Source organism: Elgaria multicarinata, chromosome 9, assembly GCF_023053635.1.
Source record: "Elgaria multicarinata webbii isolate HBS135686 ecotype San Diego chromosome 9, rElgMul1.1.pri, whole genome shotgun sequence".
NCBI classification, from domain to species: domain Eukaryota; kingdom Metazoa; phylum Chordata; class Lepidosauria; order Squamata; family Anguidae; genus Elgaria; species Elgaria multicarinata.
In genome coordinates this window covers 54,394,975-54,421,264 of record NC_086179.1, presented here as the reverse complement: position 1 = coordinate 54,421,264, position 26,290 = coordinate 54,394,975, and the positions used below count along the sequence as shown (strand labels likewise).

The 26,290-nt window shown below is 44.7% G+C and overlaps 1 protein-coding gene across 1 annotated transcript; it reads left to right on the top strand.

Annotated features, from left to right (window-relative positions):
- The first annotated feature begins 1,195 nt into the window (after positions 1 to 1,195).
- Positions 1,196 to 25,653, top strand: KCNMB4 (potassium calcium-activated channel subfamily M regulatory beta subunit 4). Its single transcript, XM_063134764.1, has 3 exons — positions 1,196 to 1,549; positions 18,374 to 18,501; positions 25,040 to 25,653. The coding sequence occupies exons 1-3, from the start codon at positions 1,196 to 1,198 to the stop codon at positions 25,206 to 25,208; spliced, it is 651 nt and encodes a 216-aa protein (XP_062990834.1). The 3' UTR covers positions 25,209 to 25,653.
- Positions 25,654 to 26,290: the final 637 nt, after the last annotated feature.

The window sequence follows — 26,290 nt, the reverse complement described above, 5'->3', positions numbered from 1 at the left end:
AACATCCTACAACTCCCAGCATCCCCCACCCTGGCCGGGGGATGCTGGGAGTTGTAGGACTTTTTTCTTCTTCTATCTAAACCCGCCTAGGATCGCACCCTTAACACATACGGGCGCGGCTGCACGCCCAGCGTGTGTTCAGTGGGTCTTCCTCCTGGAGGCAAGCGCGTAGCTTCGTTTCGCGGCTGCCTCGGCCGGCAAACTATGCTCAACGGCGACTCCATTTTCGATCACTTCCTTTCCGCTGCGCTCTCCAAACCCCGTGAGCAGCGGGCGTGGCGGCAAAAGCGCCTGAATGAAAGCGCCGCCCGCGCGTGTCTCTTCCAGCTGAGGCTTCAGGCGCGCTCGCCCTTCCGCCGACGAGGGGCCTGGCCAACACGTGCCGCACCGGTCCCCGCCCGGGGAACAGCGCTTGAATGGGCTCGCACGTGGCACTGCCCCCATTCAAGATTTCCCTCTCGGTGCTCTTAATCTGAACTAGTAATCAAGCTCTTCCTGTACTTAAATCGCCGGGGACGGATAATCCTGGGCCAAGCTGTCCCCACATGAGAGCGACACGAGGGGCGAGTGGCGAGGAGACGCCGCCGCCGCCTGCCCGCGGCTCTCCTAGGTCACTCCCTCCGCTGGTCAATGGAGAGCCCCGCCAGCGCGCAGTCAATGGGGAGCCGGCGAGGAAGGCGGGCGGCGGGGGCCGGCGCTCGCTCGCCCGCCCTCCCCCTCGGCTAAGCCGCTTACCTCGTGGCAGATGTTGACAGGCTCCCAGGCAGCCAGCTCCGATCATTCGGCGGGAGGAGAGCCGGCCGCACGCCTGGGAGCGCGGGGAAAGCCCCCTCGCCGCGCCAGGCAGCAGCTGCACCACGTCGGGGCTGCGAGCCGCCTGGACTTTTCCCCGCCTCGCCGGGGCGAGAGCGGCGCGCCAATCCCGGGCTTCAGGTCGGCGCCCCCCCCCCCCCGGCCCGCCGCCCGGCCTGGATCCCAGCAGCCAGGACTAGCCCTGCAGCTTGGATCGAGCGGGGCGGCGGGAGTTGGTTGGCTGGTTGGTCTTCCGGGCTTTGCCTTCTGCTTCTGCCCAGGCTCCCGGCGGTGGGCGGGAAGCGAGATCCCGCCGCCGCTTCTTTTTCTCTCTTCCCTTCCCCTCCCCTCTCTTGCCTTTCCTCTCGCAGACCTTTCTTTTGAGGGGCGGGGGACGCCTCCCATGCTCTTAGGCGGGGCGATGGCGAAGATCAGGGTGGCTTACGAGTACACCGAAGCCGAGGACAAAAGCATCCGGCTGGGCTTGTTCCTGATCGTCTCCGGCATCGTGTCGCTTTTCATCCTGGGCTTCTGCTGGCTCAACCCGGCCCTGCAGGACTTGCAAGGCAAAGCGGCCAACTGCACCGTGCTGTCGGTGCAGCAGATCAGCGAGTTCTTCGAGTGCACCTTCACGTGCGGCGCCGACTGCAAGGGCACCTCCCTGTACCCCTGCCTCCAGATCTACGTCAACAACTCCGAGTCCAACGCCCGGGCGCTGCTGCACCAGGACGAGCACCAGCTCCTCACCAACCCCAAGGTACGAGCAGGCAAGCGCGCCGGTTTTCGACGCCAGGGAGCGATCCGGGGATGGGATCGCAAGGCAGGGTAGCCTCTGGGCATGTGCAAAGGGATTCCCCTTTATTCGCAGCTGACCCTCCGGCTGGAGGAGAAGAGGGTTGGAAGATAAAAAGGGCATGATTGCTGAGCGGGTTTTAACTTGGACGCTTTGCTTTTAGAAATTCAGCCCCGACGTGACTCGCCTCCATCTGTGATCAGCTAGGGTGCTCCAGCGTGAGCCACCGAAGTGGCGGGTTCAAGGAACCACTGGAGGGAAGGAGGGCTCGTTGCTTTCGGTTCCATGCGCGTCAGCCCCGGTCCTATGTGTGGCGAGTGGTCCTCGGTATCCTTCATGGGACAGCCAGCCTGTTGCCTCCCTTAGTTCCCAGGTGGGGGTGGGTAGATCACAGTCGCCGTCCAGCTTCCGGCTTTCTACCTCCTGGAGCTGTCCAGATGTGCTGAGCTACAACTGCATCGCCCAGGGGCAGTGTTTGCCTGGACTGGAGGCAGCTGGCAAATCCAGCAACTTCTTCAGTGCCAGCAAAGCTTGCCAGATGTCCCTTACCCGGGACGTAATGTACAGCCTGCATGATGCCTGGTTCTCTATTTAATTAGCCACCTAGGCTGTGGAGCAGCTGGATCCAAAGTAAACCGTAGCTCTGGTCCTTTTAAGAGTTGTGCAAAAGTGCGAATTGTGGCAAAACACAGCTTGTCTTTTGATGAGTTCCAGGAGTGAGAAAAGTTGATGCTGCTGACATTCTGCACTACTATGAAAAGTACAGGGGGCCCTGTCTGTTATAGCACATGATCTTCTATCCCTGGGGCAAGAAATCTGATTACTCCCAGAATCTGTCTCCCTAACGAGCATGTGAAAGAAGAAGGGTGCCTCTGAGAGTGTGCAGGGTGTGATTCTTTTCCTAGCTAGGAGCTAGAGGGCTGGACATAGGCAAGGGAGATCCAGGTTCAAATTCCCAGTCAGACTTCGAGCTCCTGTGTTACCTTTGGCCCGGTAACTCTTTCTCACAACATAACCTACCTCACAGGGTTGTTGCAACAATAATTTGGGGGCATTGTAGGGGGAGTCTTTGTATGTTGCCTTGAGCTCCTTAGAGCCAAATTGCACATTTGTTTGGCATTGTGTATATCTTTTCAAAATAGTAAACAGTTGCTGTGTGTGTGTGTGTGTGTGTGTGTGTGTTTTCAGGATTGGGACCATAGCGCATGGGGGGGGGGGTTGGTCCTTTCCTCCTGCACTACAGTCTTGAAGAAAATCTCCTCTGATCCACCCAAAGCTGCTATTTGGTGCAGGAGGGAGGGTGCAGCTGGTGTCTCTGATGTCAGTGGGGCAGTGAAGCCATTCTGGGTTTCAGTCAGACCTCTAAAGGAGCTATCTAGCTCCTTTAGAGCTCTGACTGAAACCCGGAGTGGATTCATTTCCCCACTGACATCAGAACCATCAACCTCCACTGGTTATCATAGCTTAACGTTTCTACTGTTAAAGTTTCCCATGAATCCGTTCTGTTCTAGTTTTCCTACCTAGTCCTAGCAGTGGACGTGCTTGTGAAGAGTTTGGCATGCAAGTGGCCTTGACTCTGAGGAAGCAGCTGGGTAGGGTCTGATTAAAAAAGGAAGGAGATATCTAATGAACTCCAGGAAATGAGCTGCAAATGGATTGACTGTAGCCTGAAGCGGTGGGGTCCATTAGAGGCAGGGAAGGCAACAGGGACAGGCTTGGTCCATGCCCACCGAGATATAGAAACACTGCTTAAATGAATTACAAGCTCCCCCTTGGATGCATTTGGTCCACCAGTTTCCCAAAAGGTGTGGGGAGAAGCAGTTTGTGACAGAAGCCGAGATGGGGAGAAAGAACCAAGAAAGAGCAGTGCCCTCTTGGGAAATGAATCTACTGAGGATTAGTGTGGCTAAGAGATTGCACTGCGAATCAGCAAGTCCCTGGTTCAGATTTTGCCTCTGCCATGAGCTCACTAGGTGTCCTTAGGCAAGCCACTCTCTCTGAGCCTCAGCCCCCCTCCCCCAGACTTACCTTGCTAGGATTATTACTAGATCATGTATGTGAACCACTTTGGATACTTGAAAGTGCTATGCAAATTATTATTCTTATTACTGCTGCTGTTTCTACCGCTTACTATTAAGTAAACAAGTTTGGATCGTTTAGGTCATTTCATACATCATTGCAAACTCCAGATTGGCCAAGTGGATGCATGACAGGGCACCGCAACAGTGCCACTGCTGTGACAAATGTTTCCTGTATGCTGTTTGTGTTTCCAGACGCACGTTGTATATTTTCCACTTATATTTTACAGTTTTGGGGGTGCACCTAAAGATTTTTCTGATTAGGTCTTTGCATCCATCATGCAAGCCCCATGGGGGTGGGGGGAAATAACAGGAGGTTGTTGTTGTTGTTGTTGTTGTTGTTGTTGTTTAATCAGCAGTGTGGCTTTGTTCTGTAGGAGAGACCAAGCAGTTAATGAAATCCAGGCAAAGCCTCAAATTTCTTACCTGCACAATCTTTTTCTTTATCAGTGGCAATCTAAAGCTTCATCCTTTTTCACCCGTGGTGGAAAAATATCTGATCGTTATTCACTGTAAGAAGTATAGACGGCAAATGAATTACTCGGGCTTTTTAAACCTACAGTGGCTATAAGCGATTGGAAGGTTGGATGGCAAAATCGTGGGATTGTCTCAATAAGTATCTATCTTCTCCTGTGTTTATTTCAAGCATTTAAAGGGCTGCTGGTTGTGAAGGTTCATCCCACAATAAACAGGTTAGATTGGTGATGAAGGTGTGACAGCTGGCTCTGTATTTTTGGTACTATAAACCAACCTTGGCTTTTCCCACTTGCATCTTAGTTTGGGATTCTCAGTTGGCAGGATAGGATCCCCCAGTAGGTCTTGGAAGCTTCATGGCTGGGTTATCGGACAACTGCAGCGAGTTTTAAGATCAATAAAGCACAAGCAGCCTAGGAGGACTACTAGGAAAATAACGATAGTGTTGAATAAGTAACATATAATTACTTGCTAAAAATCCTTGTGATGGATGTACTGTAAGCCCAAATAAATTAATAAATAAAATCTGGGCCAAATAAATAAAATCTGAAAGTTCCCAGATTTTCCTTACTTTTCTCTTTTATTGTTGAATTCACCCCCTGCCTGTACGTTCTGTCTTCTACTCCCATTCCTCTCTTCTCTCTTGGCACCTCATTTTTGCCCCTCTGCTTTGTTTTCTGCTGACACTGACAGATATTCAGATCTCAGAAATGCCCACCCTGTTGTTGCAGGGCAAACAGGGAAAACAGTGGTTGGAAAATCCGGTTGCTGATTGCTAGTCAGTGCTGGCCACCATGACTTTTTCTTAGTGTTGTTGAATGGCCTTGGGAAGTTTTGGAATAGCTCTGAGTGACTGTCATACTGTGATAACTGTGGTTCCCATGTGTAGGCAAAGTGCTGCAAAAAAGGTGCCAACATCATTTAAAAAGTTTCCTTGATGGTGTCCCCCGCTCCGTCTTTTGCATTTGGCTCGTAGCTAAAAGTTCCTTATTTAAATGCTGTGAAGGTTGCATTGTGATTTATTGCAGTGTCTTACAGCTCCCAAGTCTACAGCAACAGCCTGTTGTTCCTAAGTGTGCTGTTCTGAACAAAGAGGAAATGCTAAATATAATTGTAATCATATATAAATGGCTAGAAAACAGTTGAGTACCCAAAGTTGAAAATCTTAAGGAACAGGGCATGGACAATTTGGTGAAGGAAAGCGAAAACAGATCACCATGTGACACAGCTGGTCCGAGGACCCAATTCCCTTGGGGACATCGCTCGGGGGGGGGGGGCTGCATATGAGGACTGGGCGGGGCCAGAATTGGAGGCGGGTGGGGTTAAACCCCAAAGTGGGTGGATCCAGAGCTAGGGGCAGCCCACCCATTTTCTTTGTGCCGCCCGTTTCTCTCTTCAGCACTCCTTCTCTCTCTGTCTCTTTTCCCCTTTCTTCTTTTCCCTCCCCACTGAAAATCACCGGTTAGACTTAGAAAGAAAGGTCCCATTCCTGTGAATTGGAGTTGTTTTTGTAAGACCTAATTGCTGGTTGGGGCCATGGAGGGGTCATAAGAACATAGGAAGCTGCCTTATACTGAGTCTGACTATTGCTCCATCTAGCCTAGTGTGGTCAACCAGCAGCAGTTCTCCAGGGTTTCAGGTAGGAATTTTTCCAGCCCTATCTGGAGATGCCGGGGGTTGGACCTGGGACCTTCAGCATGCAAAGCAGGTGCTCTGCCACTCAGCCATGCCCTGGGTCTAAAGATGCTGTGGGCCACATCTGGCCTGTGGACTGGTGGTTCCTCGCCCCTGACTTAGCAGGTGCAGGGCTGGCCTTACCTTGAAGAAATTGCTCTGGCAGAATTTCCAGCTGAGATGTCAGCTTCCTGCCTCCAGCCACTGAATACCAGTTGCTGTGGAACAACAGTGGGAGAGGCCTGTTGCACTCATGTCCTGGTTGTGGGCTTCCCATAGGCATCTTGTTGGCCACTGTGGCAAGCAGGATGCTGGACTAGACAGGCCTTTGGACTATTAGGTTTTTCCATGTCTATCTTTGCATGTCACTTTAAAAGTGAGCTCTAGTTGCAGATAGAGGGTGGCAAACACAGGAACAAAATGTGGGTTAAAATGCTGCGTCATTTCACACTCAACAGCCCAGAGATCCAGGTTCAGATGACACGGAGAACAACCCAGGAGCTGGGTTGTTTAGTAGAGCAGAAGCGGGCAAATAGATGAGAGCCAGCCTGATCGCTCACTTCCGTGCATTTATCTCCCCTGTCAGTGATTAATCTGTGTCTATATTGATTGCTAAAGCTCATTCGTTTTTATATTGGCAGCAACAAGCATTTTAAACCATGTTAGAAGAGCCCAGCTATTTAGGTACTTTCGTCAGCCTGTGTAAAATTGTCATTCTGGTGTTTCTTTAATTATAGTTGTCCCCCCACCTGTTTTTATTATTGTTGTTTGGATTGTGGTTCACCATTTTCTCTCATCTGTGTATTGTTCTCTTTCTTCAAGCACTCTCCACCCATAATTGTTGCAAATATTTTATTTGTTTGTCATTTTGCTGGCTGAGGTGCGAAGAGAAAAAGAAGCATCTTTTGGATGAGGGGAAAAAAACAAGCAAGGCACAACCTCGGATGTAACTGAAGTTTGTGGCCTATGGTTGTCTAGCAACCAAAATCCGCTTCTTTCCCTATTGGTTGCATAGGATGGAAGAGGCAAGTGGTGAGGACTAGCAAGCAAGGCTGAGACAGCTGAAGAGCCTGGGACAGCAGCATGGTGCAGAATTAACTAGGGTGAAGAGGTCGTAAACCTCTTACAACCGTGCAAGAGTGCTTCCAGGTGAAGCTTTTATTGTGCAATCCCCCTTCCTTGTTTTAAAGGGGGTTCAAATGCTCTTATCTTCATTTGTAACCCTCTCATGTTTCCCCACATTTCTGCCATGTTTTTTTCTTCTTACCAGGAGAAATCTGTTAAGGAGCGAAAGGCTCTGCACAGTGCCTTTTGATTGGGAGATGTCTGCCTAGATGCACCCTAAAATTGCTATTTATTTATTTATTGCATTTTTATATCACCCAATAGCCAAAGCTCTCTGGGTTGTTTACAAAAATTAAAACCATAAAAACCATTCAAAATATAAAACAAACAGTATAAAAGTGTAATAGAAAATACAATATAGAAACACAGCCAGAATAAATTCAAGCAGAAATGAATACTGATTTAAAATACAAATTTAAAAAAGCAAAGTTAAAATTAATTTGATAGACTGTTAAAATGCTGAGAAAATAAAAAGGCATCTAAAAGAGTATAGTGTAGGTGCCAGGCAAACCTCTTTAAAGAGCTCATTCCACAGCCAGGGTGCCACAGCAGAGGAGGCCCTCCTCATTAACAGTAGCAACTGTTCATTGGACAATTTCCCCTCCCTTTTCTATCATGCAAGAAGGTGGTCACTGCATGGTATATTTCAAAGTGCTGCTAAATACAAACTGAAGCTTATCTCCTCCTGGGCAAAGCAATTCAAATGAAAATGTCATGGCAGAGTGCTGGACAAGCTCAGAAACCAGAAGGAAGGTACTGATAATTTCCAAGTTCAAACTAGTGGAAATTGGTGCCTCTGATTTTAGCAGGGCTATGAATCCATCCAAAGTGTCAATCAGAACTCTAAAGGAGCTATCCAAGGTGCTGAACCCCACCCACAAAATAGGTTTCAGCACCTTGGATTGCTCCTTTAGAGTTCTGACTGATTTCCCGAGTGGATTCATGGCCTGACTGACATCGGAGCCACCAGGCTCCACTGGCTCAAACCATGTTGCCTTATGACTTGGCACATTTATGGTTAGCAAGACCAAGTCATCTTTTTAGCTGAAAGTCTCAATTAGGGAGGCCACTAATGAATTACCAAAAAAGATGAAATGTACCATCAAAAAAGAGGGCATATAAATGCATGTAAATTAGCATATGTGTAAGATTTGCATATGCTAATTTATATGTATTTAGAATTTAGGGGGGAATTATAATTTTAATAGAAATATACTGCATTTTACCACAGTGGGGTGACCAGGTGACTTGTGTGCCTTGGTCAGTCAGCTGTCCAGGTGCTGATGATGGGCACCTTCAAGGCCCAGCCCCTTCCTTCTGATGGTTCTTTATCTTTATACTGGGCAGGATCTACACTACTGCTTTAAAGCAGTTTATAATGGTATTGACAACTGTTGGGGCCCAGGAAACACTACATATACAGTTTTCAAACTGTTTTGAAAATGTCATATCCTGCTTGGTGTAGATCTGGCCCTGGACTTGGATTGGACAGCTCTTCAGATAGAGGAAGCTTTCAAAATTGAGGACAGTCCTCTGCAGCCCTTCAAATAGAGTACAGCCCTCTGTAAAAGAAGGCACAAGGCCACACTAGCTCAGATGCTGTTTCTACTCTACTAACAGTGTGATCTTGTATATTTCTACTCAAAGGTAAACCCATTGAATTCAATGGGATTTACTCCCCGGTAGATGTGCTTCAGGATTGCACCCTAAGGGTGTAATCCTATGCATGTTTAGACAGAAAAAAGTTCTAAAACTCCCAGTATTCCCCAGCTAGCTATACTGGGAGTTTTAGGACTTTTTTCTGTCTAGATATGTATAGGATTGCACCCTAAATGACTAACACATCACGGGTTGAACCCACTGGGTGGTATCCAGTAATAGTCTAACTTACGTCCCATTTATTTCAGCAGGTTGAATACAGCACATAGTAAAAATGGCTTTGGCAGGCTTAGGTGAAAATATTACATTGAGCTTATTTTTTGCATACTTGAATTGTTCTTAGTACCAGGATAAATGGATTGAGTTTCTAGCTACAATAAAATATCTGGGAATGCTTGCAGATCAGGTTCAGGACAAAAGAGAGGCATAGATATTGTGCATTCTTCTATCTGTTTGGAATACAAATGTAGGTAAGCTTCAGCAAAGTTATGATTTTAATTAAATGAACATTAATAGAATTTGTATTTGTGCAGTAGTAAGAGCCAATAACTCTAGGCAGAATTGGAGACACCATAATATTTACTTTGGAGATAGACCCTATTACTCAGGCGGGGAAAACTATCTTCTGAACATTGCTATTAATCCGAGTGCGTGTATGTTCGCTCGCACGCTGTTTAAAATGGATAAAGCACTAACTTAGATTGCTTTGTGTAGTATTAGTTTTTCAGCACGGCTGCTATGATAGGTCATGCTGATTCAGGATCAGAAAAGAGAGTAATTAAAATAGAATTTTTCAATTTACTTGCTTCTACTACGGGTGAAAGGGGGTTTGAATAGATTGTGTATGTTCCTAAAGAAAGGCTGTAATCTTCAAGACTCTTATTTGGACTGCTTACATTGAAATCAAGGAGGCACAATGACCCTAATCCCACTCTAGTTGCAGACATAAGACACAGCCAGCCTTTTTAAGGAGGCTGTGATGCATCACAGTGCAGAGGTGGTCTACATCTGGATACACATCAGCATCCACATTTACCATGTGCGCATGAAAACCTGCTTCTGCATAGGAATCTTCTTTGCAGGCTAAGAATTTAAGGAAACTTTAAGCAAATAAGACTGCACTGCTCTATAGATGGCAGACACCGAGACCAGAGCCATCTTTCTATCCTCTGCCCTCCCAGACAGGGCAGCAGAAATGATCCAGGCAAAAATGCCACCCGTTCTTCATGTCAGCTGTTCTTAGTTGGACAGGCCTCTGAGCCCATACAGCTTGCTGAAATGTCTGGGAACAGGGAGCCTTGTGGATCCTGCGGTCCCCTCCCCAATCACCAGCATGCTCTCCCCCACCTAAACCTCTTTTGAAATTGCAACAGTGATCTTCGAAGAGAAGCCACGGCAGAGCTTGCCACACCGGCTAAAGGCATCGGAGTGGGGGTGGGATCATCATTCGGATTTTCCTTTCCGAGGGCATACGGCCCCAGCAGGAGAAATATGATAAATACTGTGGTCCCTGGGAAGCTCTCCCAGGAACCATAGGATTGCTCTGCCTTTTATCTGTATGGGTGGAATCCAAAGGACCGCAAGTGGCATTCCTTGCATATCAGTATATTTCAGGCTTTCTTTGCACAGGCAGGCCTGCAAATTAGGTGACCCACTCTTAACAGCATCTGAGAAATATGATATTTATTTAAGCAATTTTATTCTTTTCTTTAAAAAAATATATATAATGAATTTGTATACCACCCTTCAGTAGTTATTTCTAGTGTGGTTTGGATAAAAAAAGGTCTCTAAACCAGTAAATACATAACAAAACAACAATCCATAAAGAGCAGAATGAAAAAGCAGAAGGTCTTTGATTTGGCACTGAAAAGACGTCTATTTATTCATTATGTTTCTATACTGTCCATTAGCTGACGCTCTCTGTGGTTCACAAAACAAGACATAAAATCATAAAATGCAATAACATAACAAAATACAATATGAAAACATTAAGAAGTTTTAAAAGAGAAAAAAGTAGAATAAAAACCAAAGTAAAACCCAGCCGCAGTGCAAAGATTTTAATACACTAACCCTCCTTCTTTAATGAAGGGCTAAAAAGCCTGGGAGAATAAAAAGGTCTTCATCTGGCACCGGGGGCTGGATCTGCACTACTGCTTTAAAGCGCTTTATAACAGTTATAAAGTGTTTTAACTGCTTTAAAGCGCTATAAAACTGTTATAAAGTGCTTTAAAGCAATAGTGTAGATCCGGCCCGGGTCAGCCTCTCAGGGTCGGGGTGGGGCGGGGGGCATTCCACAACCAGGATGCCGGAACTAAAAGTGGCCTCCTGCCTCACTTCATTTGGCAGAGGCACTTGCAGAAGGCCCTTTGAGGATGATCTTAGGGTCCAGGCAGGTATATATGGGAGTCTTTCAAGGAACCTGGCCCCAAGCCATTTCAGGCTTTAAAAGTTAATACCAGTAGTTTGAATTGGGCCTAGAAACCAGTGGAGGTCACAAAGCACTAGCATAATATGATCAGATTGGCCAGTCCCTGTTAACAATCTCGCTGTCGTAGTTTGGACTAGGTGAAGTTTCTGGATCATTTTCAAAGGCAGCCCCATGTATAAAGAGTTTACCAGGGTATGGACAACTGTAGCTTGGTTATTTTTGTCCTGATAGGGTCATAGTTGGTATATCAGCCTAAGTTGCCACTGAGTCCACTTGTGCCTTCAGTGATAATGCTGGATCTAAGAACACCCCCTGAACCTGATACTTTAGGGAGAACCCTCTCCAAAACAGGTTGAACACCACTTAGCCAGGCGCTACCTCCATCTTGTCATGGTTAAGTTTCAGTTTATTGGTCCTCATCCAGTTAGTTACCGCCTTCAGGCATGGATACTGAACACCAACAATATTGGCACTTTTGGGAGATTCTCTCCTGGTGAGTGCTACACTTGAGAATGCTGCCTTAAACCCTTTCAAAACTATTCAATGCAGTACAGGAAATAAAACTTATTAGGACTTTCTGTTCTATAATAATATGTATAAGGTAAGGTAACCTATAAGGACTCTTTTGAGTATATATCCAAATGTTGGGATTATGTGGCTTTGAGCATCTCCACCTAATAGCTGTTTCATTAGTGCGCTGTCTTAAGATGCCGTGTTCCGGTCCCTTTATGTCTGTTCAATGGACACAGTAGCTCTTAATTAACTCACAAGGGTGTTGTGAGGGTTGGTTAGTGTTTTCTTCTGGATCTCTGAAACTTCTGAAGCGTTACGGAAGTGTTGCATTTTATTATTTCAGTCATCAAACAACAAAATGCCAGCCCAAAGGAAGCAATTGAGAAGAGCATATTTTGATGACATGTTAGAACAATGCACCAAAGACTAAACTTGACTGAAGCTATTTATCTGTGTCTCTGTTGTATTTGCTACAGTGGGTGAATGGAGGCTGGGGGTGAGCGCAGCAGGCATAGCTCCGTAGAAGGAGCACAGTGAAATCTAGTGCAATTGTCGAACGTAAAGGGGTGGCTGCTCAGAAGGAAAGCTCAATCTAGGAATCTTCTTGTCCTGTTGGTTTTTGGACCCATTTAGAATTTGTTTGTCCCTCGGTACTGCGGTATGTTACTGCACCAGGGCTATTTCATCTTTCTTAGTTCCCAGCCATTGTATTTTCCGTACCAATGACAGCGGAATTGATTGGTCCCATCTCTGTAGTTAGCTGACTCTGAGGCATTTGGAAGGTCCAAGATTTCAGTATTTTAGTTCTAACTAACTTTTGGCCCATTTCTGGAGAGGAAATGTCTCTTTGGTGCTCTGGATGAAGTGTTTAACTAGTTCCCCGTGGGCAGCGTTGCCTTTCAGCAGCAGGATCTCCTGATTTCCTTTGGTTTTTCTTGCATTACAGGAGGGATTGTAGAATGCTTGATTCCTTTTGCAGTACAATCATCCAGGGAAGGCTTGGGTGAAGATAGGGGTCTTTATCAGGCACCTAAAACACGCCACAGTTGGCACCTCCTGAATACCAGTGGGGAGGGCATTCCATAAAGTGACTGTCATCACAGGGAAGGCCCACTTCCAAATTGCCAGCAGATGGCAATCTGGGTTAAAACCAGCAAGACCTCCTCTGATGTCCTTAGCGATCATAGTTGTATGAATTTACTCTGAGATGTACAGGATGTTAGCAGAAAGGAAGTTGTGCAATTATTATTTTTATTGATGCTACATGTGTGGCAGTTGTACATAACCAAGTCTGAGCACTTCTTATAGGTGAACTTGAAAATAGCTGTTCAGTATAAGACACTAAACATTTCTAATTTACTAGCAGAAACATTTATGCTATTGGCTTGTGGTGTTCTAATTAATTGGATGAGACTAAGTACAGAATAGAGGATATATTGGTTGTGGTAAGTCCATTTCTCTGGGGGTAATTTAATTAGACAAAAGCTGGAAAAATGATTGGAGGAGAAAAACTTTGATTATTTTACTTAATCTAAAAAGAAATGTGCACCCCAAATCTCCAAAGGTGCTTTAGTTCTGCATACTAAGTCCCTTCTGAAAGCAGCAAAATGTATGCATTGATAGTTTTCATAGACTTAAAAGAACTGTATCTTGTTATAAAAATGTTTTGTATATGTGCATGTATTTATCAAAACCTTAGATGACCTTAAAAGCGGCTTAGAACATAAAACGTATCAGGGTGGATTGATTTAAAGTACATTTCTCATTTTGTATATCATGCAGTCGTCAACAAATCCGCTCACCAATGGGTCTGGGGCGAGTAAATCTTTTGTCATGGTCAGCAAGAACATGCAGGGAGGGTGGTTGTATTACAGCAACTAAATTAGGCAGCCAGAAAAACCTGGAGTAGATTTTTGGGAGAGAGTCCAGTCCTGAGCAGATGTTCAGCCTGCTCATGCGAGGACCTAAAGTGCAGTGGGGGCCACACATTCTTGTCCTCTTTACATAATAACATGGGGAGATTTTATTTATTTATTTATTTATTAAACTTATATACCGCTCCCATAGCCAGGGCTCTCTGGGCGGTTTACAGAAATTCTAAAATTGAGGTAAAAAGAAGTATACAAAATTTAAAACTCTAAAACACAGAACATACACACATAAAGCATTAAAAACCGATTAAAAACTAAACATGTGGGTAATTAGGATGTGCTGCCATATGCCTGGGCAAAGAGGAAAGTCTTAACCTGGTGCCGGAAGGATAGCAGCGTTAGCACCAGGCGAGCCTCATCAGAGAGATCTTTCCACAGTCTGAGGGCCACCACCGAAAAGGCCCTATCCCTTGTTGCCACACTCCGAGCCTCTCTCGGAGTAGGCACCCGGAGGAGGACCTTAGATGTTGAACGTAGTGACCGGGTATATTCACGTCGGGAGAGACGTTCCGTCAGGTATTGTGGTCCCAAGCCGTGTACATGCAGACCTTAATGCTAAACATGCAAAGGTTGGATGTATGGGGGACATTAGGTGTGGGACTTGCATGTGTGCTCCTGCCCTGACTGCACATTTAGCCCTCACATGCACAGACTGAATGCCTGCATAGGACTTCAGTGTTGTCTATTTCTGAATGGCTCTTGCAAACATTTCTTCCTTATTCCCTTCTTTTTCTGGGAATACAGCAGATCTTGGGCTGAGGGGGTGAAACATAGCCACACCATCTTCCGTTGCTCCCTGAAGCTGCTCAGTTTCTTTCCCTTTCCATATGCAAAGTTGTGCTTTCCCAAATAGTCTCTCCCTGCCCAACATGATCTTCCTGTTGTTTATTCGTTCAGTCGCTTCCGACTCTTCGTGACTTCATGGACCAGCCCACGCCAGAGCTTTCTGTCAGCCGTTGCCACCCCCAGCTCCCCCAAGGTCAAGTCTGTCACCTCCAGAATATCATCCATCCATCTTGCCCTTGGTTGGCCCCTCTTCCTTTAGCCTTCCACTTTCCCTAGCATCAGCCTCTTCTCCAGGGTATCCTGTCTTCTCATTATGTGGCCAAAGTACTTCAGTTTTGCCTTTAATACCATTCCTACTGGAACTCAAACAACTAAAGAACCTTTGAAACCCCAGCCTCCATTTCTCACCTTGAGAATATATTCCTTCGAGATAACTCCCAGTCAACAAGCTATTGTACTATTTCATTCCAACTGCAGGTTGTTTTTTAATTCAAGAAGAAGGAAGATTTGCTTTTTAAATTGACTGGCTAAGTGGACAATTTCAAAGTCCTCCTTTACTTCCCTTGTTTTGTCCTCCAGAGGCTGATTAAGAGACAAAACAAACAAAACAAAAAAGACAGGGTTGTGAAGGGAAGCTGCTGCAGAGAAGGAAGAAAAGATTGGACTGGATTTCTTTCAGAGAAAGAGGGAAAGACTGCCTGCGGGCTTATTTAATCCTCATTTTGAAAACATATGCTGTACTGTGGTTTGCTGGGAAAGTGGGGACAATGTTTAATTTTCAGAAAGAGACCTGTAGGCATATGGGGAACAATGCCACCTGTGTCAATAACCCGTTTCCTTAATTTTGTGGCAGGCTGCTATTTGCTGGGCGGAAAGGGAAAGGTATTCTGTGTGTGTTCAGAGGTACTCCTACTATATTCTTGTTGGCTATTAGAATTTAGAAATAGTTTTTGGCTATTAAGCCCAGACATAATTTGTGGATCCCTGAATTGTCATGCATTTCCTGAACAAGAGTGTATACCAATTGGTTGCTATAACGATCGTATTTATTTGCAACTAAATAAACCTCGCTACTGCCTAGGAGCACTGACTAAAGCCTTTGGGTAGTTTAGCCCACATGTCTTTTGTAGATGGATAGGGTAAACATGATATTCTTGGATATCCAAAAAGTTTTTGAGAAAGTCCCTCATCAAAATCTTCTGAGTAAATTCATGGAATTCTAATGCTATGATGCAGTTTCAGGGGGGTCTTGAGTGGATCTCTCCCATGGTATGGAACGGAGGTACTTAACTGGATTGAGCTCATCTGGCTAAAAAACCATTGGCAATTGCACATACATAATTTTATTTTTCACCACTTCATTACTTGACACCTGAAGACTTGCATCTGAATGTGTGAGTGGACTCCAATGACAACTGTTATGTTTCAGCTGATATTGGCACTGAGTGATAAGAAAGCTCCATCTGTAGTATTAGATCTGTGTTCGCACGTGCAATGAACATGCACTTGTGAATCAGCACCTCACTCTCTAGGTGTGCCATTAATCATCTAGTATGTTGTTCAACTAGATACATTCTAAAAAGCAATGGATTAATTATTGTTGAGGTATTTTTTGGACAGGTTAAGGTTTACTGAAATCCCTCCTCCTCCCCCACCCCCAGTTCTACTATTCAGTGGGATTATCTACCATCTGCTAAGACAATAATGTGGGGGAAAATGTGTACTTTGGACTCATTAAAGCTTCCTACACAACAAAACCAAATTAGATGCCATTTGAAATCTTCCCAAAACACTACTTAGAGCTGTAAAAATGTTTCCCAGTTTCTATAGTATCACAGTCTCTTTTAGATTTGTAACTCCCAGTCAGTTTATTCTTGTACTGGAGCAAGTAGTGCAGACTTGAAACACACATCTCTTCCCCAAGTTGTGACTGCTGAGTACATAAAATTGAGATACATTGGTGAAAGCCTCGATTTCTTTGGGTTCTTAAAGGATTAGGCCAGGTAGGGCAGAATAAATCCCAAAAAAGATGAATGGGAATTTTTTTCAATAGGATTAAAGTGGCCACAGCCCATCTGCTTTGTGGGTCTTGTTTTGAAGAGAAATTAATTAAAATACGCCATTGTGACCTTTCTGTCATTGCTTGAGTAGCACTTACGAAGTGTCATCGTAAAGTCCAAGTTCAAAAATGGAGCCATGTGCTTTTCTCGCCACTGCAAGGGCCCAATTCAGCACCCTTGGTGGCTAGGCTCCCCTGGTTCTCTCTGGCAAGCTTCAGGTTGTTTGCTTGTGCCTGGCCTGAGGAGGGGAAATGCTGGGCGGCTCAGTGACAGAGCATGGGTTTCACATGCAGAAGATCACAGGCTCTGTCGCCGTCATCTTCAGTTAGAAGGATCTCAGGTTTGGGGGCCGGGAAAGGTTGCCAGTCAAAGTAGAGAATGCTGAGCCAGATAGACCTGGCGTAAAGCAGCTTCGTAGGTTTGGACAAAGATTCCTTAGTGGTGCGTGTGTACGTTAAGTGGGAAGGTCAGGTCCGTGGCAACCATGGAGGTTGCCCGGAGTTAGAAAGGTTTGTTATGTTTTAACGTGTGTGGGTATTCTGGAGAAGGCCAGCCAGATTTCGGCTGGGTGTGGGATCGTATGAATGCTGCTTGGGGTAACGGCTAAGTATTAGAGCTTTTCCTCACTCTTCCTTGTCCACATTCCCTCTCCCTTCCCCCCTTTCCTTATTCTCCCCCTCCCTACTTTTTAAGGGGCTGTTTTACGACCAAGGCCTTACGTGTTAGTTTTAGTGATTGCTATAAAGTTGCTTTGGTCCCTAAATGTGTGTCTGATTTATTCCCGTGAACATCTGGTTCATCCCGGTTGTGGACAGGGCAGGGAGGTGGGTAACTGGGGAGTTCAGAACATTGGTCCAGGAGCCTACCTTGCAGGGTTGTCAGGTGAATCCTGACTTCCTGTACAGATGTTAGAGGTGGGACTATGTAACATGCGACATATTGGGGTTGGGGCTGCTTGGCGGAGTCCTGCTCGCATGATGAATCTTACAGTTTTGATAACTCTTGAGTAGGGCTTGTGGAGCTTGTACTATCCATATTCTTTCAGCTGTTTTCCCCACTGGTGTTCTGGGAGAGTTGGGTAGCTCAACCAAACAATGCTTAATATTTATGGTTAACAGTGAATTGGAAGGTGTACTTAAGATGAGCATTAGGAGAACGGGATACTTTATAATCTTGTCATTATTGATTCTTCATTGTCTCTGAATTGGGTAATGGCCATAATGGCCGTTCTGTGCCAGTGGCTAACTTCGTCATATTGCTCATTAAGCTGCAGCATTGCATAAACAGACCATTGGATTTCACACATAATTTTTCTCTGTATCTGTATCACTTAAAGTGTTTGATTTTGATAAGAAATAGAATGTCAACTAATCTGCTGTATTTTAATATGCCCAACAGCATGGAGGATAAGGCTGTCAGTGGCTAATCGTGATGGCTATTTACTACCTTTAGAATCAAGAGGCAGCATGTTCCGGAATGCCAATTATTGGGGAGCAGGATTTAGGGAGGATTCTTGCCCTTGTGTCCTGCTTGTGGGCTTCCCCATTGGGCCATGTGGTTGGCCATTCTAGGAAACAGAATGCTAAACAAGATAGACCTTTGGTCTGATCCAGGAGGCCTCTTCTTATGTTCTTAACAGATTTAGGGCACAATCCTATGCACACTTAGACAGAAAAAAATATCTACAACTCCCAGCATGCCTGGGGCATGCTGGGAGTTGTGGGCCTTTTTTTCTGTCTAAGCGTGCATAGGATTGAGCCTTTATTCTCTTATGCTAAACCCATGTTATGTAACTGTCTAAAATTAGGCGTTAGACCTGTGTGTGGGGAAAACCCCTTCTCTTAGATAAGAGCATTTTAGTATTCAGTGACGATTGTTCAACAGTAACTACAACAGTAACAGTATTCAGTTAAACCTCCCTCTTGTCTCTTTGCCCAGCTATGAAACATATGCTTTAATTTTAATTATGAAAACTGTTGAGGGCAGTCCAAATCGAAAGAATTCTCAGTTTTATTGCATGCTAAAAATGATGCTATTCTAATGAACATTTATTTCAACAGTGTTCATATATCCCTCCCTGTGAAAGAGAGAATGAGAAGAACTCTGACATTGTAACACACTGGCAGGTCTACTGGGAGGATGAAGTTGGCTCTCAACCTTTCACATGTTACTTCAATCAACACCTTAGGTAAGTATCTTTGAACATCTACAACTTCACATACGTCTCTTCCTCGTTGGAAACAAATTCTCTGGAGAAGTGGAGTGAAAGCAGAACTCCGTTCTAAATAGAATGACTTTTCTTAGGAAGCCGTTCTGACAGGATTTTGCACAGACTTGGGGTCTCCCTGACTAATTAACTAATTAATATATTTTTAAAAAATCTCTCTTCTATAGCTCAGATTGGCGCATGGCCTTTCAATTAAAAATGTCGCCCCTTTTGTCGGCTTCTACTAATACTAAAATAACCATAAAAAATAAAATTAAAGGAACAGGAAGCCTTCTTATAATCCTTCCTGCCCAGGAGGAACTGCTGACCAGTCTTGGTCGGCATGTTCAGTCTTGGGCTTAAGGATACTATGCTGCTGAGATTATCTCCAGCTCCTATTACTGCTTTCAGCAACCTGAGTCAATGCTGACCATGGTGTGCAGGTTGGAGTGAGTGTAGAGTCCATTTTGAGCAAGCTTGTCTGTTTGGAGCATGGCACTAGGGGAGGAGCCTCTTCTGAAGGGCCTAGTCTATGTGCTTCTTGTAGGTCAGATCTGCAGCTGAGGCTGGGCTATGTGGATTGGCTATGCAGCCATTATTGTGAAATACAGGGAAGACATAAATGATCCGCATCTGACTTAGCTGCTTTTAAACTGCGCATGTATGTGAAGGCTACAAAGCCAGAATTAAGGAAATTCTGGCTTTCTAGCCTTCACATTCATGCATAGTTATTTTGAAGAACAGGGTTCACCAATTAGTTCGAAGGGGAGTTCTATTTTATTGGCTTGTCTCTCAATTAGATTTGTAAAGCATCCCATCCCATTCCATCCCAAAAGCTTGGGACAGATAATATGCAAAATAAACAGATAAATATGAAAACTCCCTCCCCAAATTACTTGATATCTTGACACCGAAAGCTGGGCCATGTGCATTTTCCCTGTTTGTTCTTGTAGCTCTTACTTGGCACTTGTATGGTGTACTTGAGGGGAATTCTGTCTCCGTGTACAACATAATGCAGGGTTTCTCTGTCCATTTCCCAAGAGGAAAAATGAGCCTGGGAGTGTCTAGAGCCCCTTCAGTTGATGCCCATCTCCCACGACCAACAATAGACAGGAATATAATGCTGAAAGATAAGACCAAGAAAACAAGCATCCCACACTTGCCTGTTGTGCTGACTCACTGCACCAGCCTTAATTACCTTTGCGATCAGCAGTGCTCTGTGTAATTGATCACACAGCTCTTCAGGTTTGTTTCCTTTTGAAATGCTTGTGTTTTCTATTAATGAACTGAATTTTATTGGCCAACACAAGCTTGGCGTTTTACCATTTTGCCTTTAGCCATGTTTCCCTTTACTGAGCATGCAGCAGCTTGTAAAAAAAGTAAAGGAGAAGGAAGTTCATCTCCAAAAATGCATTAACAGCAGTTGAGCAGAGACCCATACAAATCTGCCACAGTAGAACCAGCTGCCTTTCTTGCTAGGAATGGGATTAGCAAGGTTCAATGTGTAGGCCAGGCTGGCGTATCATCTTCAGCTGCACCCTTTCCTAGAGTTAGAAGACCTAAAGATGGTAGTGCACCGCTGGTAACTTTGAGGCTTGACTTCTGCAATGCGCTCTACATAGGGCTACCTTTGTACCTAGTTCAGAAACTTCAATTAGTTCAAAATATGGTAGCCAGGTTGATTACCGGCACACTTAGGGGTGACCACATTACACCAACATTAGATTCATTCTACTGGCTGCCAGTTAGTTTCCAGGCGAAGTATACAGTGTTGGTTATTACTTTAAAGCCCTACATGGTTTGGGTCCAGGTTACCTGCAAGATCGCCTTCTCCCATACAATCCACTCCTCAGAATCAGGTCCTCTGGGAAGAATTTACTTCAATCAGCCAAAACTAGGCTGACAACTGTTACCCAGAGGACCTTCTCTTCTGCTGCTCCCAGACTGTGGAAAGGCCTGCCGGAGGAGATTCGCCAACTTAATACTCGCTCTGAGTTTAAGGCAGCTATAAAGACTAGTCTCTTCTGGCAGGCCTACCCAGATACATTTTAAGACGTCCAGTTATTATATTGTATTGGTTTTATATGTTTTTAATCAGTTTTATACATTTGATTTATATGGTATTTTTGTATTAAATGTTGTTCCCCGCCTAAATCCAGAGAGAGAGGCGGGTAAGAAATAAATTATGATGATGATTGTTGTTGTTGTTGTTGTTATTGCTATTAGCTGGACATATTGGTTAATGGGGGTGGGGAAAACAGCAACACAAAGACTGAAGGAAGCATCATTTATTTCTTGTGCTTTCTGTTTAGACTGTATAGCATTGACCCTTGGTGGCCTTGCTGTATTGTAATTGTTTGGTGGTGGTGATGCGTGTGTGTGTGTGTGTGTGTGTGAGAGAGAGAGAGAGAGAGAGAGGGAGGGAGAAATTTCCCACAGTTTCAATCAGAATGAAAACTTTTCAACGTTATGCAAGGCAGCTGTTCCACACTCATGCTACATGACTGTTTCAGTTTTCTCTGTAATGTCATGCATGCGCTTAAGCCCATGGGAAGCCCATGCTAAGCGATACCACCTGTATTATAGAGCCTTGCCATTAGTGAAGAGGGCAGGTTGCACAGAAGAATATGCTTCTAGTCCTTGAACCACTGTCTGGAACAGCAGGTGCCCGGGAATGCTTGATAGGTGATAGCCCCTGGATCAGAGGTCTGTGGCATGGGCTGGCCTGCTGGAATAACACCTCGTTGCTGTGTTAATATAATTGATTGTTAATGAGTGCCATCCCATTGTGTTCTCTTGGTGAAGAATGAGATTCTGTTTGCTCAAGGAAAGTCATTAGACTGGTGTTGACTTTAACCACCCCCTTTTTTAAAAAATTTCCTACAGCTGATTAGTAGTGTAGTTTTTGGATTGTGTATATCTTTTCACCCATTGTGCTAAAATAAGTCCAGTGTTTGTTTTCCATTGTGACTTGACAGCTGTATCATGTGTGAGTTTTGCCCTCCTTTATCCTGTGCCAGGATCAACTGCTATACACAAATATTTGTTTAGGGTTTAGTAAATGAAAGCATGTCATAGATAACAACCATCTGTGATGCATTGGGTTGCACCCCAGGGTCATCCATCTTGGAATAATTACTTGCTGGAGCAAAAGGGACCTCCTGTAATAAGACTCCACTGTTTTATAGAATAGAACATCTGTCAGCCTAGTTGGATCTCTGATCTTTGGAGTAACAACCAACTGCTAAATCCAAATTGAGACAAGGGAGCCCATGGTGAAAAGACGATCCTAGCAAGACAATCCCTCTCTAATTTAAATACATCTCTTTTGCATTGCCAAGTTGAGTAAGTGAACAGGAGCTAGTTTTGTCTTGTGGCGGACATGCTGAAGAAAAAGAGCTGCGATCAGCACTCAGCAGAGACCTGCAAAACTGAATAAAGGTGTAGATGATATGGGGGAAAGGCCTGTCAGTCCAGAGATCAATGTGAGCAGGCCAGGTGTCAGCACTGGGCATACAGAGGCATTTGCCCTGGCTGGGCCTACCTGGGCTGATGCGCTTTGCCTGCTGCAGCTGCTGACTTCCCTGTCTTTTGCCAGGCAGGGAGGTTACCTGGTAACAGCTGCAACAGCAGTACAAAGGGTAGGCTGGTGGGTGCCACACGCTCCTCACTCAAGAGCTTACCCAGGGGCAGCAAGGGAGGGAGACGGTGGCTGCTGCAGCAGCTCTGTTGACTTGAGGTCCACAGTGGGTGCTGGAGAGCCACTGAGGGCAGTGTGGTTAGTGACCCCCCAAGATTGGCAGCCAGGCCTGCATGCAAGCTCCAAAGTGCCCATGAGGCTCCTCTTTAAGTGGGTTTCCCCCATTCACTTCCAGGAGGGAACTGTGAATGTTTTGTGTGCTGAATGGGTAAACCTTGATGGTTGGGGGAGCTCCATGTGAACATCTGGAAAATATTTCTTTGGGGCAATCATATACAAGAAAGCTAGCCCGTGGTAATGTGATTATACATAGCTGTAAATGTATTATGTCATATGATCTGATTGGAGTTGGGGTTCATTTATTGGTCCTCAGGAGTTCCAATTCACCAGCTTTGTTGTGTATGTGGCCATATGGCAATGCACACACAGTGGTCTTTAAGAGCAGCATGGGAGTCAGTGCAGTCCATAAAGGGCTAGCAGGCTCAGATGGAGGGGTGGCACAAAACCCTCTTCCTGGAACCACCCTAAGTGTCCACAGTAATACAGCTGAGATTCCATGTATGCTTTCAATTACTTCCATATATTCTGCTTTTCCAAAGCACTTGCAACAAACTCTGCATACAAAAATAATCAATAAAGTGTGCCCTATCCTAATAAAACCTATTAACAATCACTGGGCCTGTTCAGATGACACGCTAGGCCATGGTTAGGGTGCTAACCCTTTTGCAGCAAATAGTGAGCGTGTTTAAACTATGGTTATGTGGCCACCATGGTTAGGAATGATTCACACAACACTCTGCGTCATGGTTCACATGACACACTAAGCCATAATGTTTAGCTCAAAATGCTTAACTACCATGTCGTCTGTTCACTGTCAATGGGGCAAGAGCAGCTGGCCTTGCTTTGGCACAGATCTGTGTCAACATCTCTCTTGGTTCCCTCAGCAAGGTTGTGACTAGTTTTTTTCTTCAGGCCCCAAGCTATGAGACGTTAAATCCACAGATAGCAGTTGTTATCCAAAATCTTGAATTAAGCATTCAGAATTGATTTGCTCTTTTCCCACTTTGCATATTTTATCATTGAGTTATTTCTTTATTGAAATGACTTCCTTTTCAGAGTATTCCAAAATCTGAGCTCTGATTGAAAATGCTATGGCATTGTAAGTAGTCATGTGTCATCTCTATGACACATTTTCGAAAGTGGGAAACTTTCATTTTCATAGAATGTTTATTTCCAGTTAATGCACTCATCCATCATGGTGGTAATTTGAAGAACTCGCTTAATAGCTTTCAGTGGAACCAACTTTCACCCCCTGCCCACGTTTTTTTAAAAAACTTGAACTGCATTCTAAACATCTTCATTAAAAAAAGAAATTCATGAACAAACTTCATATTTGCAAATCTGTAAGTCAACAAACTAAAACACTGAGAACCAGAAATTCTAAAGTTAAAAGGAAAATTAAGATGAGGGAATGGTCTTGGTCAACCATTCCTTTAAAAAAAAAATCAATTTTGAAATAGGCCTGGGCATTCTGTCAGATTGATTCCACATTGACAGTGCTCCTAGTCCTAAATTATCTGTGGTTCACTCATAACCCATTGAAAGCTGAAAGTCCTGATGGAGTTAATCCCAAATTGGGACTGTGATGCCTTGGCTTTTACTTGAGCTAGTGTTTGAGCCTGCAACCCTATACACACTTACCAGAGCAAAAAGCATGTCCATATGTATGGCTCTTACTGTTACCAATACAAGGGTGTTCTGCAGCTTTGTATTCCACCTTTCCATTCTTAACAGAGTTTCTGCAGTAAGAAAAGAAAGTTGGAAGACGTAGTGGGAAAAAAGGAGGGTTACAAATGGAAGATGACACCCAGACTCCCAGTAAAAATTCCATGAATGAGGCAAGGTGATTGCACAATAAAAGATTTGTCTGAAAGCACCCTAAATCCCATTGGACTCAGTGGGGATTACTTTTGAGTTGACATATATAGGATCACATTGCACATTTCAGCATCAATTACTCACATATATTCTGCTTTCACAAAGCACTTGCAACAAACTCTGCATACAAAAATAATCAATAAAGTGTGCCCTATCCTAATAAAACCTATTAACAATCACTGGGCCTATTCTGATAAACATTAGTCCTCAGGTTACACAGGACTTTTCTTCTAGTAGGATCTACATCTCTTTCTTTGGCAGGATTGCCGCAACAATAGGCTGTGCCAGTGATGGAGAACTAGCAGCTGCTGAAGAACAGTATTTGTATAATCCGGTTCGATCATTTGCTGTGAATGCAAGCGCTCCATTTCTCATACGGAGCTCCTCTGCTTCCAAGGGCTTCCCCATTCCTTTCAGTAGAGGAGGCCACACTGTCTTAAACATCCACCTCTGTGGAAGTTTATGGGATGGCAGGTCACGCCTGCACAGCACTCAGCCGGTGCTAATTGATTAAAGCTGTGGCCCAACCGTGGCACTTCCTGACACTTTTATCCGTGGGTGGTTTAAGGATACTGGGCAAGATGTACAAAACAACTGAGCATTGCCATTATCATGAGGGTTTCCTTTACGAGATCCTTAACCAAAATACTGATTTAAATGCCTTATGAGCATATTCTGCACTGTTATGCTTCTGTGAGCAAATCCGACTGGTGGATGAAATGAAAGACGCCGCTTGATTCGTTCTTACAATGTCACGGACCAATATGCCACGTGTGGTTTTTGCATCGATTGCCTCCTATTAACAGAACACCTGTGTGTTTTCTCCCTCCCCCTCCTTTCCCCTTTCTTTCCCTTGTAATTCTCCTGCCTTCCTTGCTCCAGACCGGACGACGTCCTGTTACGGCGCACGCACGACGAGTCGGTCCTTTTGCACTGCTTCCTTTGGCCGGTGGTTACGTTCCTGGTTGGAGTCCTCATTGTGGTTCTGACCATATGCGCAAAGAGCTTGGCCGTCAAAGCAGAAGCAATAAAGAAGCGGAAGCACTCCTAAGCGGAAGAGTCCCTGGCAGGGGAGTGGAGGGATTTGGGAGGGGAGGCAGAAGTGCCAAACGCAATTGACAGGCGCTTCTTGGGTGCCTCCCAGCAATGCCCATTCCCAGTGTATTGCCAGCTGCTGGTCTTGCTCTTGCCTGACGATTAATCTTAGGTGACCACGCTGTGAAATGTTAAGTAGCTGCTTCTGCCACTATGAAAGCAAACGTGTCTATTCCACCAAATGATCCTAAGCTGCACCAAACTGGCTGTACTGCATTAATAATACCTGAACGATGGCTCTTTTCTCCAGGTCTCCGATGGACTGAAGGACAGTTTCTAAAAAAAAGAAAAGAAAAAAGTGTGGTTGATTTCATCTTAGCAAAACTATCTTTCTTAACATTATTATTTAGTATTTATTTATTATTTCCTTTCTCATAGACTGTATTTCTGAACTATTAAAAAGTGGTTGGTTTTTTATTGGTGCGCGTATTCTTTTGCGAGTGTCGTTGACTTTCCAAACCAAGGACAAAGTAGGGTGTGATTGTTCTCAACAGTGCCATGTTGCGATTGAAATTTTAAATCTAGGCACATACCAAAATTATTTAGACAGAAAAAAGTGCTACAATTCCCAGCAATCCCAAGTCAGCGTGAGTCGGGCTTTTTGCAGTGCTTTCTTTGGCCAGTATGGCTGGCTGTGGAATGCAGGTAGTTGTAGAACATTTTTTCTGTGTAGTCTTGCATAAGATTGCATCCTTAGTGATTGAAAATATAATTTCAAGGATGCTCCTCAGTGTCCTCATGATAGTAGTGTGACAATACTTGTGTGGATTTATATGATGCTGGTAACACATTAGTGTGAAATAGCTGACAATATCCTGCATTATGAGCTGCCTCAACAGATGTAGTTTCAACTTCTTTAGCTTCCCCCCCCCCCATAACCATGAGGGATAGAAACTTACAATTTTTAAAGGAACAAGCATTGAAGTTCTTACTGTTTTGATAGAAGCACCAGATTGTGTATCATAATATTAACTGCAGGAATGGCATTGATTGCCAGCTCTAATGTTTGTTCATGCATATGCCTGCAACGGCTTGCAG